General features: G+C 31.1%; 1 protein-coding gene across 1 annotated transcript in view; it reads right to left on the bottom strand.

The window, feature by feature from the left end:
* The window catches only part of Con (leucine rich repeat protein connectin), a 189,976-nt gene that overhangs the window by 5,564 nt on the left and 169,333 nt on the right, over window positions 1-15,079 (bottom strand). The window contains exon 3 of the mRNA XM_085948841.1: window positions 12,101-13,198. Coding sequence (XP_085804967.1) covers window positions 12,101-13,181 — 1,081 coding nt within the window. The 5' untranslated portion in view covers window positions 13,182-13,198. The remainder of the gene's footprint in view (window positions 1-12,100; window positions 13,199-15,079) is intronic.

Below are 15,079 nucleotides of genomic sequence, written 5' to 3'. Positions count from 1 at the left end.
AGGTGGTGATTCTAGCAACTAAATTATTAATATATACGTGCGTTACTATGGAAATCAAAATGTTATTTCAGTATTCTATATTTGTTTGTTTGTTACAAAATAACAAAAAAATGATTTGTTGACAATAGCCTTATTTGTCCTAAATTATTAATACATAGAATTGTCAAGTTTATATGATTCAACAGAAAATTTAAAAACGTGGTATATAAAAAGTTCTTTTCATCTTGTAATTATTCTCTCTAAGTTCTTTCTTTAAATACCACATATATACATGATGGGTGGAGATGGGGAACCTAAAATCAGTCGAAGACGTACCAAACGACATAAAGCGATGCAAAACATCGGATATAAATGCAGTCCATAATAGTAACAATAACAATAATCACATTCGCCCTGCCTAATTCTTGTGTACTAAAAGAAATCGCATCTGGACATTTTTAATATTAAATGGTTTGACTATAAACAGTGCCAATGATTTTTTAAATACTATAATTAATATACCGCGATGACATTAATTAATTATTAAACATACATAATTTTAAAATACCTCAGATATGCTATGTACCGACTAGAAAAAATCTTTTTTGAACAAATACGACGCCAGACGGCACTTGAATCTGTAACCACTGAATTCGCAACAGTGTACTTTACCAATTTAGCTACGGGCATCCTACTTAATTACGATGAAACTAACTAGTAGTTTTTACATGAAATGTTTATCAAATATTTAGAAAAATATTTTATTAAATTAATTATGATATTAAGACAATTATATTGTATGTAGGGGTGCCGAGAGACAGAAAGCGATGCAATGTTGTTTATATAAATGCAGTCCACAATAGCAACTGTAACAATAATCACATTAGCCCCGCAAATTTTTTGCGCAGTAGAATATATCGTATTAGCAATAGTAACGAACACGGTACAAATATACAGAAATACTGGATTCCAGCACATAAAGGAATCAATGGCAATGAAATTGCTGATCAATAGGCAAAAAAATCCGTAAAATACCCATCAGAAAATATAAGAATTCCATACACAGATTTTAAAGCCTAGTTTAAACAAGCAATGAGCGAAAATAACATTAAATATTTAGAAAATCTTGGGAAAGAAAAGGGAATACACTACTATCAAAATTATTACAGTAGATCTCCTAAAACTTGGTTTAGTAAACATTGTAAAATAAAGCGAGATGTAATAGTGACAATAGCTAGAAGCAGGACAGGGCATTACAGTCTCAACGAATCATTGTACAAAATTAAAGTGGTAGATAGCCCTCAGTGTTAGTGTGGGCATCCCACTCAAGATCTTAACCATATTGTCTGGAAATGTGATGCCTATGACCAAGAGAGAGAGGTGTTAATGAATAAATTGAGAAAATGCAGGTTATACCCTCCTTTCACGATTAATTCGTTCCTGGCAAAAAAATATTTCAGTTATGAAAATTGTACATGAATTTCTCCAAAAATGTAACGTCAATGTCAAGTGTATAGTGTAACAAAAGTGTAATTCTGTATAATTAATAATGTAACTATTTATGTCTGTAGTTAAAAAAGTGTATGTATACTTTTGTAAACCATTGTATAGCAGAATAGCCTTCCATTCAGAGAAGAGCTAAATTGCTTCCAAACAAAGAAGAAGAAAAAACCATTATTAGGTTATGATGGCTCCAATTAATTACCATAATTAATAAATTAGCAAAAAACATCTAGAGTAAATCATAGTAAAACAACAAATCCGGATACCAAGGCCGCCTATATTCAAGGCCGAGATACGAAAAGCCGCAAAACTTAATCACAAGGCTAGTTGCTCATTAGTCTTCGAATACAATATAGTAATTATTTATTTATAGATATTATGATTATTGTGTAAACTATCTTTATTAACAAGCACTACAATCGTAATAAGCTATTCAATGCCACCGTCTTGACTAGTATATTATAGTCGGGTTTGCCAGAAACCCTAATATGGTTAGCAAGTGCCATACACATTAGATGTTAAAAACCGCCCGTATGATGATGGTGATGTATTTTGGTTCTCTAAATATTTATATATATCATAAAATTTTAACAGAGTGCGGATTCGAACATTAGACGACTCGATTACTAAGCATGAATTGAGGCAACAAGCCATGGCCGTCAATTCAAAAAGAGGCAATATTTAATATTATTTAAAGTCAGGCTTTTCATTACAGAGCTAAATGAGATTTAATCCTTTACCGCATCTAAACAAATTTTATTTAAAAATTTTACTCACATACTTATTCTTCTTTTATAATAGATCTTGAAAAAAGAACCTAATTAAAACACAATGTTTTATGAAAATAACGTAGAGGAAATGTTTTTGTCAAAAGCTTATTTACTAGGGTAGTAAATTACAAAGCTATGTAAGGTTTCCTGTGCGTGGTAAACTTCCGATCTTACCACACTAAATGCCAATATTTCGGAAGATAATGCCTCCCCGGTTCATAAATAGTAACAGCCCTCCCTTCTGGTTTGAACATGTAACCATACAAGGGAAGATGTCGACACAGCCTGGTGCCATGTTAGTAGGTTTTTGGAAGACAATGCGAATTTCCTAAATTATAAGTTTGTATTTAGTTAGGATTGAATTGAAACTATTAGTTTTAGCAAGTAAAAAATTATGTTTCTCAACTGGGCTTGGTAATTTTAAGAAAAAAGATGTATACCTACACTATTTCGCAGTCGCATAGGGTGGAGGTAGGCTATTAAGATTTGCCATAAATGGTGCACACTAAACATATGTATCAGTTTTTATTGAAATAAGACTACAATTTACAGATAGATGGTGTTGGTTAGTAACTTTGCCATTCTGGGCAGTGTTGACCTGTATGTTCCTGATAACTATCTTAGAAATAGAGACCATCAGTTGTTTATTCTCCCAAGGTGCAGAACCAACCTACTACTGGTAATGCCAATTGGGAGGGCGATAACTCTGTTCAACGAAATTGCTTCGGGTGTTGATATATTCCACCTACGTGAGAATGAGTTTAGGTGGACGTTGTTTTATAAATTTTTAAAATAGGGTCTGCTTAACTCTTCCGGTGTACTTCATTGTACCTATCTAATTTATCTACTAATCTATCTCTTTTTTTATGTAATACTGTTATATTTATATATCTTTGTTTCATGTCATGTTGTGAACGTCTTTAACTTATAATTTGTAATATCCACAATATGTTAAAAAAAATTGATAAATTGATTAAAATTCAATTCAACCCTGCGAAACCACTCCATAGTAAATAATAGTCATAAAATACTCGTCTATCTATAAAATACTCGTATCTAAAAATATGCAATTAAATCACCCGCAACGTTGGATATTTTATAGATAGAATAATATGTCGTATGGTAAGACAGGGTTTAATGAATTTTAAAAAATAAATCAAAAATATGTGTAATGTGTATTCTTAATCCGACGAAATAAATAAGTATGAATGAAAAAATGTGCACAATTTTGTCATATCGCCCAAAATATAACAAAACTATTTGTATAGGCAGGGTTTAACAGACACGTTACATGATCTTACTCCCTACTTCATTTATCGTTTGCCAATTTATAATTATTAAGAACAAGGTACCTAGTATTTGTGTAATTGTACCTTATTCTTAGGTCAAAAATTATTATAAAGCAATCATTATTCATAGGATGTTTATCATATTTTAATGGTCAAGGATATAGCTTATAATCAGTATCTTTAGAATTATTTTCAAATGTGTTAATCGTGCCCATTTTTTGAATAATAAAATGCCTAATTCTTGTTAAATTTGGGATCACAAAGATTACAAAATATAATTTTTTATCGTAAATATGTCACTATATAATGTTAACATTAATTTTACTAATGGTTTTTTTAAATGCGTTTAAAAATTAATAAATCTAAAAAATCTTAACACCACTGCACATGGATGTACTGAAATATGACTATATTCTAAAACATTAGAGCGAGAGGTTTAATAGAATACTATTTTATGTAATAAAAATACTTTATGCAGTCCTCAGATGCTTAAAATAAATATAAAGGATTTAAAGGCTTCAAAATTATATAAATAGAATATCTACAACATTTATGGAATGTCCAGGGTTATACTCTGAAAATACCATAAAAACTCCATTTTGACCTACGCTGAGGTAAACGGTTTTAAAAAAAACGGTTTTCATTGCGTACTTACTACGTTAATATATAATTTTATTTTCTCATAATTTTTACTGACATAAACGACAAAACTTACCCGTCAAAATTGCAGCTTCACAAGTCTAGTAAGAGAAATCTATAGTTTTTTTTTTTTGTAATTGTTCAAATGGCGGTATATTTGAATTTTTAAACCTAAACATTCCATGTTTAGTTCGAATAAAAAATATTCCAAACATAATAATGACGTATCGAATTACAAACCTATCCGATGCATTATCATGTGGTGACAGTACGTATTACAAATAATTTTACATAATATAGTATTAGGACAACTTTATTACATTATGAATACAGTCCTTCATACATCTTACGTGTGTATAGATACCTAATGGGATGGTTAATGGTGGCGTAAATACGCCACTAATAATGGTGTTTAGATACCAATCCCAAAGCGACGAGGAAATCTTTTCTGAAATGTTTACCGTGTATCTTTACACTCCGTAAACGTTTATCGCTACACAATATTTCATACAATATGAGGCATTATTTTGGAAATTTCGTAATATTAAACAAGAGATATTGATAATAGGGTGGTATTTTTATTTCGAAAGAAATATTTTTATTTCCATAAAAAATGGAACCAAATTGTCTCTTCCAAAGAAAAAAAGTATTATACATAATTTTGTAATAAATATAGTATACTATTATTATAATATTTGAGTAAGTACATATTAATGAATGAGTTGTTGTTGGTGAAAAAAAAATAATATTAAACGGTGACATATAACAATGACTCATGCCTTTCAGATCCAGTGATTGCAGTTTTATAAGGTAGGATAAGTATTTATAGGCTCAGTCAAATGCGACATTTCTTTGTCCACGGGAAAACTACAAAAAAATGGCTAAACAAGAGTAACGAAGGGTTACTTTTGGAAAGAGGTAGGTTGTGGGGATAAGAAAAAAAGCACATCTGTACTTACGGGAAATAAGAAAATAATACGTTATTACTAGTGATGAATAGATAGGATATTATACACGCTATAACGTATGTTATACATGCTAATAACAACGACACACTATATCTATGAAATGACGACACATCATAAAATCATTAGGTATATAGAATTTATTTTTATTTTTAAAAACAATTTATATTTATATTTGATTGAATGCCATAGAAATATTTTTTTTAAATTATCTTATTATTAATTAATTATTTTACACAAAGCTGCAATAATATTATGCGCAAATGTTTTAGGCTTCGTCTTTTGAACCTATCGTACTGCATACATTTCGGTAGACGGGGATAAGGTCACGTGACCTGACTGTCATACAAAATAAATCTGAATGGCTAACAAAATAATCGTATGAAAAGGACAGATGGCACTGTCAATTTTTTTAACCTTTCATACAAATTCTAAATTCAATAATTGAAAAAATTCTAATCACGCATAGTTCTGTTTATTTTTTAACGTTATAATGTATTTAGTTTATTTTTCTTACAAGACTTTAACCGGTTCTATGCTTTCAGAAAATTTTCTAGCTCTATGAGGCCGTGATCGACAGGCTACACATACAATTTTGCGAGTTATCTCGTAAACTCAAATAATTACTAGCCACTGTCGATTGATTTTCATAATCTAAAAAATTAAGCACATGGTGACACATGTTTGAATAATTATAAAAGACTAAGCTTCGCTCTATATTCAACGTGTGTCATTAAAAATTACCTGTCAGATACTGCCATACTGCCATACTGCCATAGTAATATCGTGAGGCATAGATAAGGTTAAATAATCACCTGGTATGGAGCCTTCGCCACTTCTATACAACGTAGTTGTCAGTTCCCACTCAATATGATAAAAAATCATCAGAATCACCACCATAGTTCCACAAAAAAATTATGGCCGAATTCAAAAATTAGCAATACCCAATGCGGGTAGACGAACTGTTTCTAATAAACTTCCTTTGATTTAGCATTAAATTAAGTAGTTTTCATGCAAAGGCCCTTAATGACCCCTCTATAGTAAATTTTTGGTATCCGAATAGGCATATTGATAAAATTCTGATTTTCAGTGTACACAATGTTTTCTTTATAATTCATAAAAGACATGTAACACACTAAATGTTTTGAGGCTTTCACGGTTGTTTTTTATCGTAGTAGATTTTTGGGTTTCCACCATATGTCCTTCTTCCTTCTTTACTCTGCGTTTCGGACTCGTTGCAGATGCCATTATTTAAAAATGATATTATCTCTTGATAATGGCCTCTGCAATGATCCCGAAACGTCGAGTACAGAAGGAAGTACACAAGGTGGAAACCCAAAAATCTACTACGATATGTAACACACTGGTTGAAAATATATTAATATTATTATTTCTGAACAAAACATAGTTACCTCACAATATTATAAATAATGGCGTATTCAAATAATTAAGGAAGACATGCTAACTTTAATTGCTTTCCCAGTGACGTGTATCTTTGAAGCAATTATTAAAAAAAACATTTACACATTTATCATTTTATAACAGCACAAAAACAAGTTCCGTTATAAGATTCAAACATAACATTTTACCCAAGTTTAAATAAAATAAACCACTTGAAATATATTTTAGCGTTTCATATAACATGTTTCTAAGAGAGAAGAAAATAATATTTATGTTTTTCCAATGCGCAAGAAAATTTTCGAGAAAAAGTGTTTTTCGTTATTTTGAAATGGTACTGTGATTGATGAAGGCTAATTTTTTTTCTCCCGAAGCAAGCAATAAGTAATGGACGGAATTTTCTATTCGACTACATTTGAGAGAAACATAAGTAGGTGGGTGCAAGACGATGGAAAATATTTAAAAAAAATCATTTACTTAACACAACATCCTTTACAAATAATAATACATATATTTTATATTAACAACAACGATATCATACGTTTAATTAAAAAACACTGTTTATAAAATAATTACTAAGTAATTAACATAATATTTTAAAATATCAAGAAATAGATTAGAAAGAACAGAAATAATAAAATTCTTTCTTAAAAAAAAGCCTGAAAATTTTCCTCAATAATAAGCGTAACATTGTCACAATACATATATACCTATATTATATATTTCCAACTGACAAACTTTTCGAATTTCTGTATATTTATGTCCCTTTATGCTCACTTAATAAAATATACCGTACACGACTACGTACAAAGGAATTGAACTTTTTCTTTCGGCTTTCTAGAGAGTAATTCACATTTTCGACTTAAGACTTTAAAGTCCCAGGAAACTTTGTAAACAGAAAAAAGCACTTTAAAGTATACAAACTCACATTGAAAAGTTCGTCCGCTTCCGGCGTTTTGGAATTAGCGGGAGAACAGTAAACACACCGTGTGTCGTTAAAGAATAACACTGGCTTTTCATGCCATAATGGCGTAAAGTGCATTGCTTATCTTGAGATGGTAGTAAATTTTTATTTTGGTGATAAACATGGAAAATCTAGAGCGACTCACAAATTAAAATGAAACCACTCTATTTCTAGGCATGCTAGACTTGAATTTTACGACACTTGTGATAGTTCTTTATAACTTTTAAAGTGACAATAAAACAGTTTATTACAAATGCTTGAAACAACTGGGAGGTAATCTAATTGATTAAATATTATTCAGGTATCACATGACAAATGTGGCTTGTTTTTTTATATATTTATATTTTTTTTCAACCACGTCCGATCCTAACAAGATCATAGTCGATATTATCGACTGTGTTTAGGAAAAAGGGCGTAACTCTCGATTTTTCGAAAAGTGATTTTATTAGATTTTAACAATGTATACAACTAAATACACGTTCTGTAAAAAGAAAGTAAGCCGCAAATGCCGAATTAATATCTAAATTTTCGTTTTAATTGAGCATTGATATTGATATTGATATTACCAAATCATCAATCATCATGTGCCCAATGTCTATGCTTGTTTTTTTATAAATATTGAACCAAAATCATTCAAAAAACGTTTTTTGCCACTACTGTAAAATTTGTTCTGTGAAGGTTATGCCCTTTTTCCTAAACATGGTCGATATGGGCCTCCACTGAGTATATGTTTGTATTAACAGATTTTTGTATTTACGAGAAATGGATGTCAGCCACTTGCTCAACCTCAAAGTCCATACTCTGACTCTTACACAAATTGAAAAACAATATGTGTACTTATCAGACCAAGGATTAGAACTTGGGACCCACGATGCTATAAACCAACGCTTAAACCGCGCAGCCATCGTGGGTGTAATAATTATTATATCAGTGGCATTGAGTGAATTTGGGCGCCTCAAAATTATCTTTAAAGTGACATTCCATTGTGTCTTAAGCATAAAGTGTTCAACCAACGTATTGACATAGTCAAAAGGGTGTAATTCCCTAGGGACCTGATTCCTATAGATCCCATCGACCAGCTGCTTTGCCGGTATGCTTCAAAAATTACAATATTATTTATTATGTTTCTAATTATTGTGTACCAACGATGTAACTTATAATAACTTCATTGTAAACAAATCTTGTAGCATATTATTATATCGTCTCTGTTCTGGCAGAACACACTAACTGGAAAATACTAGTTTTGAGTAGTTTGACTTTGAAGTTGTTAAAAAGTTTGAAATAATGGTCTATGATGTGAGTTTATTAAGTAATCGTAAAAAGGATGACTTTAAAATAAAGACTGTTTATTTATTAAGAAGGTTTGCAGACGGTAAAGTTTGAAATAAGGAACATTTTGGTACTAACTCAATATGTAATTTTTTCGAATTAGTGTCTTCTGCCAGAACAGTGACGATATATACACCTTACTTTTAATGAATGCATGAATGAAGAAAATTATCCTTCACTTTATTAAAATCGTTACTTACTTAAACAATTATAAGCCGTCGAATACTTAAAGGAAGGCTTATAATAATTTAAAAAATCAACAGTTATTTTAAATAGTTCAGCACATACTATGACGGAAATGGTTATATTATATTATTATTCTTGTAGTTTTGGTCGTTTGATGATCACTTCTAAGAAATATCGCTAATAATATTTTTGATATGGAAACAAGTATAATTTATTTTCAATTCGCTATTTTTTTATTTATTGAGCTATGAAAATATGTGTCTATATATGTAAATGGTATGTAATTATGTTTGATATAGTAAGACAAATAAATACAAGTATTGCATCAAACGAAAATCTATATATAATATTATTAAGAGATATAGAAATATTATTTTTATTAAATACAAAGTAACCAGATTTAAAAAAATATATTATTTTCATTAAAACTCCCATTACTTAAATGTGACCTTAGGTTACCCACCCCGATAAACTGCAAATATTTCAGTTACTATTATGCGTTTCATCTTAATATTTCGTCTATTCCTAGAATCAATATTACATTTAAATAAAATGTTATTATTTTTAAAATCGATAGCATATCTAGTTTATACATAATATTCATTAACATTTCATAAATTTTAATTTGTATTGCAAACAGAGCGTCGAATTCCATTACGAATAAAAGAAATAGATCTAAAAGTATATGCGACAAATAAAAACATACACAATTGTTATAAAAAGATATGAAAAAAACGAGTGAGATCAAAATTGTATATAGATATGTTGTTATATAGAAGAATATTATATAGAAATACCCGTATGATTATAATTAAGTTTTGATGCTTTGACGTTTTATAGATAAAACAGATAGCCAATAATCATGATGAATCTATCATGCCGAAATGGGAAGTTTTCTTTTACCTACTATACTATTGTCAATTTTGTACGGTAACCCAAGGTGACATTACTTAAATTAATGGAATTTATTAGTATCGTAAAGGAGAGGTTAAGACGACAATGTTTTTCTTCCAAAATTCTTCTCATTAAATATTTTGTTTTTAGCAGCTAAAAATTCATAAATAGAACACAATTAGATAATAATTTTGGTTTCAGTATGTTTAAATACTTAGTAAAATTTTGTAAAGTATTTGAATGTGCTGAATGCGGTGAAATACTTAGTCCCTCCAAGAGGCATACGGTTTTCTTTTGTTCAATGTTTAAGAGATTAAATTTCGTTTTCATGACTTTAATGTACGCCCACAGGGATAAATAAACAGTCGCAATCTATGTAGCTCAATAATTATTGTTGTTGTTGTATCTTTTATAACGTTAAATAAACCAAAGCAACGTCGCCAAATATACTGTTCTTTCTATAATAATTCGTGTTCTTAAAATGTTTGCTAACAACCTTGGCAATGAAATACTGCCACTCCGACCACTTAAAAATGCCAAGGATGAAAGGTATCATTACTTATTACGTATGTAGTAGTATAGGTACATACATAAAATGATTTTTTTATATTTCAAGTACGAATTATTTGAAGGAGGTACCGCATCTTGAGCATCTGAAAAGTAAGGATTACCAAAGGATATAAAAAGAAAACCGTGAATCAAGCGCGGAAGGATTAATTCTACCTCAGTAGCGCATGTTTGTTTACGTTTCCGTTGAATAAAATATTTTAATATTGATGCTTTCACTACGCAGTCATCTCTTTTTCACAAAGATTTTTCTTTTATCCTTTCCCGCATTTATTTTCATGAGATTTAGGTCAGTGAAAATAACATAAAATATTTATTAATATTCCAAGATATGCTCGATATTAAAATTCGACACATTTTTTTTATATTATATCCAAGGCTTTATGTTACGGTCTGTAATCGCCTTTAGTTGTATGAAAAGAATAATACAATAATACAACCACGGATTAATAAATATACTATTTTCCATTCAGGGGTACCATATCAGTGGATACCAGAAAACCTGGACTGGAATGAGGCTATAAAGAAAATTTGCCATAGTATGTGGATAGATTTTCACCATAGGGCATCATTAGAAAAGGGGAAATGGAGTAAGTCGATTCTACCAACACCACGAGAGGTGCCCTGGTTTGTAGAGTCTTCTTTGACGAGGAATGAGCTTAAGTTAATACTGAGGCTAAGAACAGGGCACACCATGGGCAAAAGATTTGATGTCCTCATGGGAAGAAGCGAATCGCAGCTCTGCGATGAATGTCATGTTTTAGAGGACATTGTACATATAGCACTGCAATGCCCCAAATATGAAGTTCACAGAGTACAGCTGCGAATTGCAGATATCTATGAGAATGTCGACGAATTGAAGGGTGTCTTGGCGGTGGGTAAGACGGAAGAGTTAGGCAAAATTGTAAAATTATTTAACAGAATAGGAGTGAGGACCTGATCGACGGATCCCCTTCTAGAAGAGAAGAGGCGATATGACAGCGAGTCGCAGTCAAAGCCTCGGTAAAATCACAAAAAAAAAAAAAAAAAATATACTATTTTATACTTAAGTACAACAAAATACAAAACTTATTCCACGTAGAACCATGACTTTGAATTACTTTTAAAGTACTTAAGTAAAAGTTTTTTAGTAGGTAGTGTATTAGATAATATAGTGGCAAAGGGTACCTTTCGAAGGAAGGTGTAGTAAGTAACTGAAAAAAACCCTATGATAGACATAATCAACGGAACTTGAAATTGAATTTTGTTAATCTACAGTTGTACCTATGTTAAAATATTATAATCTACTTATAATTTATTTATTTTTCAAAAGCTTTTTTTTAGTGGTTTAAATATTTTTCAAAATTGTTTTTACATTATGTATGCCAATTAATTTTATTAAATTACAATCTTAGTATTTTCTCGTTGGATGCCTCTAGCATTTACATTGATTGATTTAAACTATACGGAAACTATTTTAATTTTAATATTTTTCTCGTTTCGGCATATTTCTCATATTTTACAATTTTTTTTAAATAAATGCCAACAGAAATAGTTTCAAACATTGAGTAATTAATTAGTCATATTTCTTTTTGGATATGTAAATATAATATTAGTACCTAAATAATATATTATTACCTTCCAAAAGCAGGAGACTCGATGCGTTCTTCAGGTTGTCCAAAATAGGTCGGATATCATCGATGGATAACGTTTGCAGGCGATTTTTACGCATATCCACAAAAGCTAAGCCCCTGACCCCTTCGAAGAGGCCACTGGTCAGAGAGGCAAGGCGATTCTCGCTCAGAGATAGCTTTTTCAACTGAGAGAGCCCGTCGAAAGCTCTCTCGGATATAAATTTCAATTCATTGCCGTCCAGAAGTAAGTCTTGCAAATTCCACAGCTCGGCAAAGGTAAAATCGCCAAGCATTTTCATACGATTATTACGCAAATCCAAGCTTTTCAAGTTTGCCAAGCCGTCGAACGTTTCTTTTGTCAACGTTACGATAGAGTTTTTATCCAAATCCAACTCAAGCAATTGTACAAGGTGTTTGAAAGCTCCGTCGTGTAAAATACTTAAGTTATTATTAGCCAAAAAGAGCTTTGTCAACATAGGCAAATCGACAAAAGCGTTTCTTGGTATTTCAGCTAATCGGTTATCATCGAGAGATAGTGTAGTCAGATTAGGTAGATGTGCTATAGCATTCGGCTCGAGGATAACAATTTTGTTACGAGTAAGCGAAATCTCTCTCAAGGACGTTAAATTGGCAAATGCGAATGAATATAACTCGTCAATGTTACCGTATTTAATTGTTAGCTTCTTTAACCTGTGCATTGGTTTGAGGGCGCGAGTCGGAACAAAGGCCAGGCCTCCGTCGGCCCTTACATTGAACGATAAGTCCTGGAGACGGCTTTGAGATTGAAATGCATCCCATATAGGATCGTCTATTGGAATTCCCCCATTGAATACCCAGCATTCTGCTCGACTGGAGTTCTTTGCGCCTGATCCCTCTTCACAATAGCAGTGGACCTTTGAGTTTCTATCAGTAATATCGCAGATGTTCGTCGTGTGTGGTTTGTCAGGCGTTGATGTTTTGTCTTTACGTCGCTTTTCACTTTGCTTTGCATCAACGTCGGGTAAATCAAATATTAATATTGATAAGCAGGATATAAGGAGAATGTTTTTTGTTCTCTGCCACATCTTGAGGGATCTTTTGACCATGGTGATAGGCCAGCAATCTGAAACAAAATATAAAAATCAAATTAGTATTTATTCTACTGTGACATGTTTACACTCTTAACTAATGAATAACCAGTATATTATTTTTTATCTTGAATTATATCTTTGCTTTTCCGTTCAAGGTGGTTCTGTTATTATATAGAGTTAATTACGTATTAAATTTGCATTAATTGTGAGGAGTATATAATTTAAAAAAAAACACAGTTACAGTTAAAATCTGCAGTGAGTTATAATGCCTCCATTTATTTGGCGAGAATTAGATATTTTGCGTAGTGTTCATGTGTTATTTTGTTATTTAATATTTTTATGGTTTTTGGAAGTCAATTTCGTTTACATTGTTTTAACTTATTATATTTTTTACGATTTCTTCACAACTATATACGTAATATTTAAATTAAAGTTCAAATGTATTTATTCCGATACTTATAGTAAACTTTACAAATTACAAATTCAAGACGTTCGCAACATAGATGAAAAACATAAAGTACATGGAAGTACGCCGCATGAACTGAGTACACCCTATTTTAAGAATTTATAAAACAACGTTCACATATCCACATAGTTATTACCCACCCAATTGATATCACCAATGGCAAGTTGCATTTAGAATCAAGTAATACGTGTTAACTGTGCTATTCAACGACATTTTACAGTATACAGTCATAATAGGCCGTGTTAAAAAACATCACGCCTAACAGTTTTCCGGGATAATTAATTACTGCCTGAATACGACATATCATATTTATCACTTTTTTTATTGTTTTTGGAGTGATAAATTATACCGTTAATTATTACCGATTCACTGCGGAGCATTTAATTACCATATTTAAATAACATGCTAATTATATCTAATGTCCCCTTAATCAGGACACAACAGCTGTAGCATTCGCGCTGTAAGGATTAAATCGATATTATATTATTGCTTCAGATTTTTGTAGAATTAGTTTTTTTTTTCAGGAATTGAACATCCCTATTCACTATTGGGAACGAGACAACTGGGAACCAGGACAATTGGGCGCCGCACTCTACATGAGGAATTTTAATCAGTTGCTATCTACTATTTAGTAGTTTTAATTAATTCTGCTTATAACATATTGTTTTTATTGTGGATTGAGAATTATCATGCCTGAGGCTTTAATAAAAATAAAATAACTCTCCTCTCGATGGAACTTATACATAATAATATGCACAATTAAATCATTATTTACATATGTATATTTAAATTTTCTTCTTCTTCTTATTGTGCCATCCCCTATCAGAAATCGGCCACCATTAAGTCAATCTTAGATTTGTCATCTGCTACCCGGAACATTTCAGTGGAGCTGCACTAGTACCAATCACAGAGGTTTTTAAGTCATGAAATGGGGCGCCGTCCTTTACATGCTTACCATTGATCTTTCCTTGAATGACAAGTCGGGTAATGCTGTACTTTTATCCTATCATAATGTGGCCGAGGTATTGAAGTTTCCTGGTTTTGATACTATGCAGAACTTTTCAATCCTTTCCTATTCTCACCAAGTATTAAATAATAATATTATAATTTAAACATAAATATATATTTTAAAAGTACTTCAAATTCACGAACGTCTATTTTTATTTTCGAATTTTATTCAATTGCATAGCACCCAGTTGTACCGGCGCCGAATCGTCTTAGACCTTCACTATCTTACCGGATGGTGTTGTTTGGTGTATCCATATTATGTTTGGATTGAGAATTATCATGCCTGAGACTTTATATAAAAATAAAAGTACTCTCTTCTCATTGGAACTTAAACTTAAGTACAATTAAATCATTATTTACGTATGCATATTTAAATTCTCACCAAGTATTAAATAATAATATAATAATTTTAACATAAATATATGTTTTTTCAAAGTAC

The sequence above is a fragment of the Rhyacophila brunnea genome, unplaced genomic scaffold (genome assembly GCF_057557595.1).
Source record: "Rhyacophila brunnea isolate RB1 unplaced genomic scaffold, BYU_Rbru_1.0 scaffold_21, whole genome shotgun sequence".
NCBI lineage: Eukaryota > Metazoa > Arthropoda > Insecta > Trichoptera > Rhyacophilidae > Rhyacophila > Rhyacophila brunnea.
This window is presented reverse-complemented; position numbering and strand designations above follow the sequence as displayed.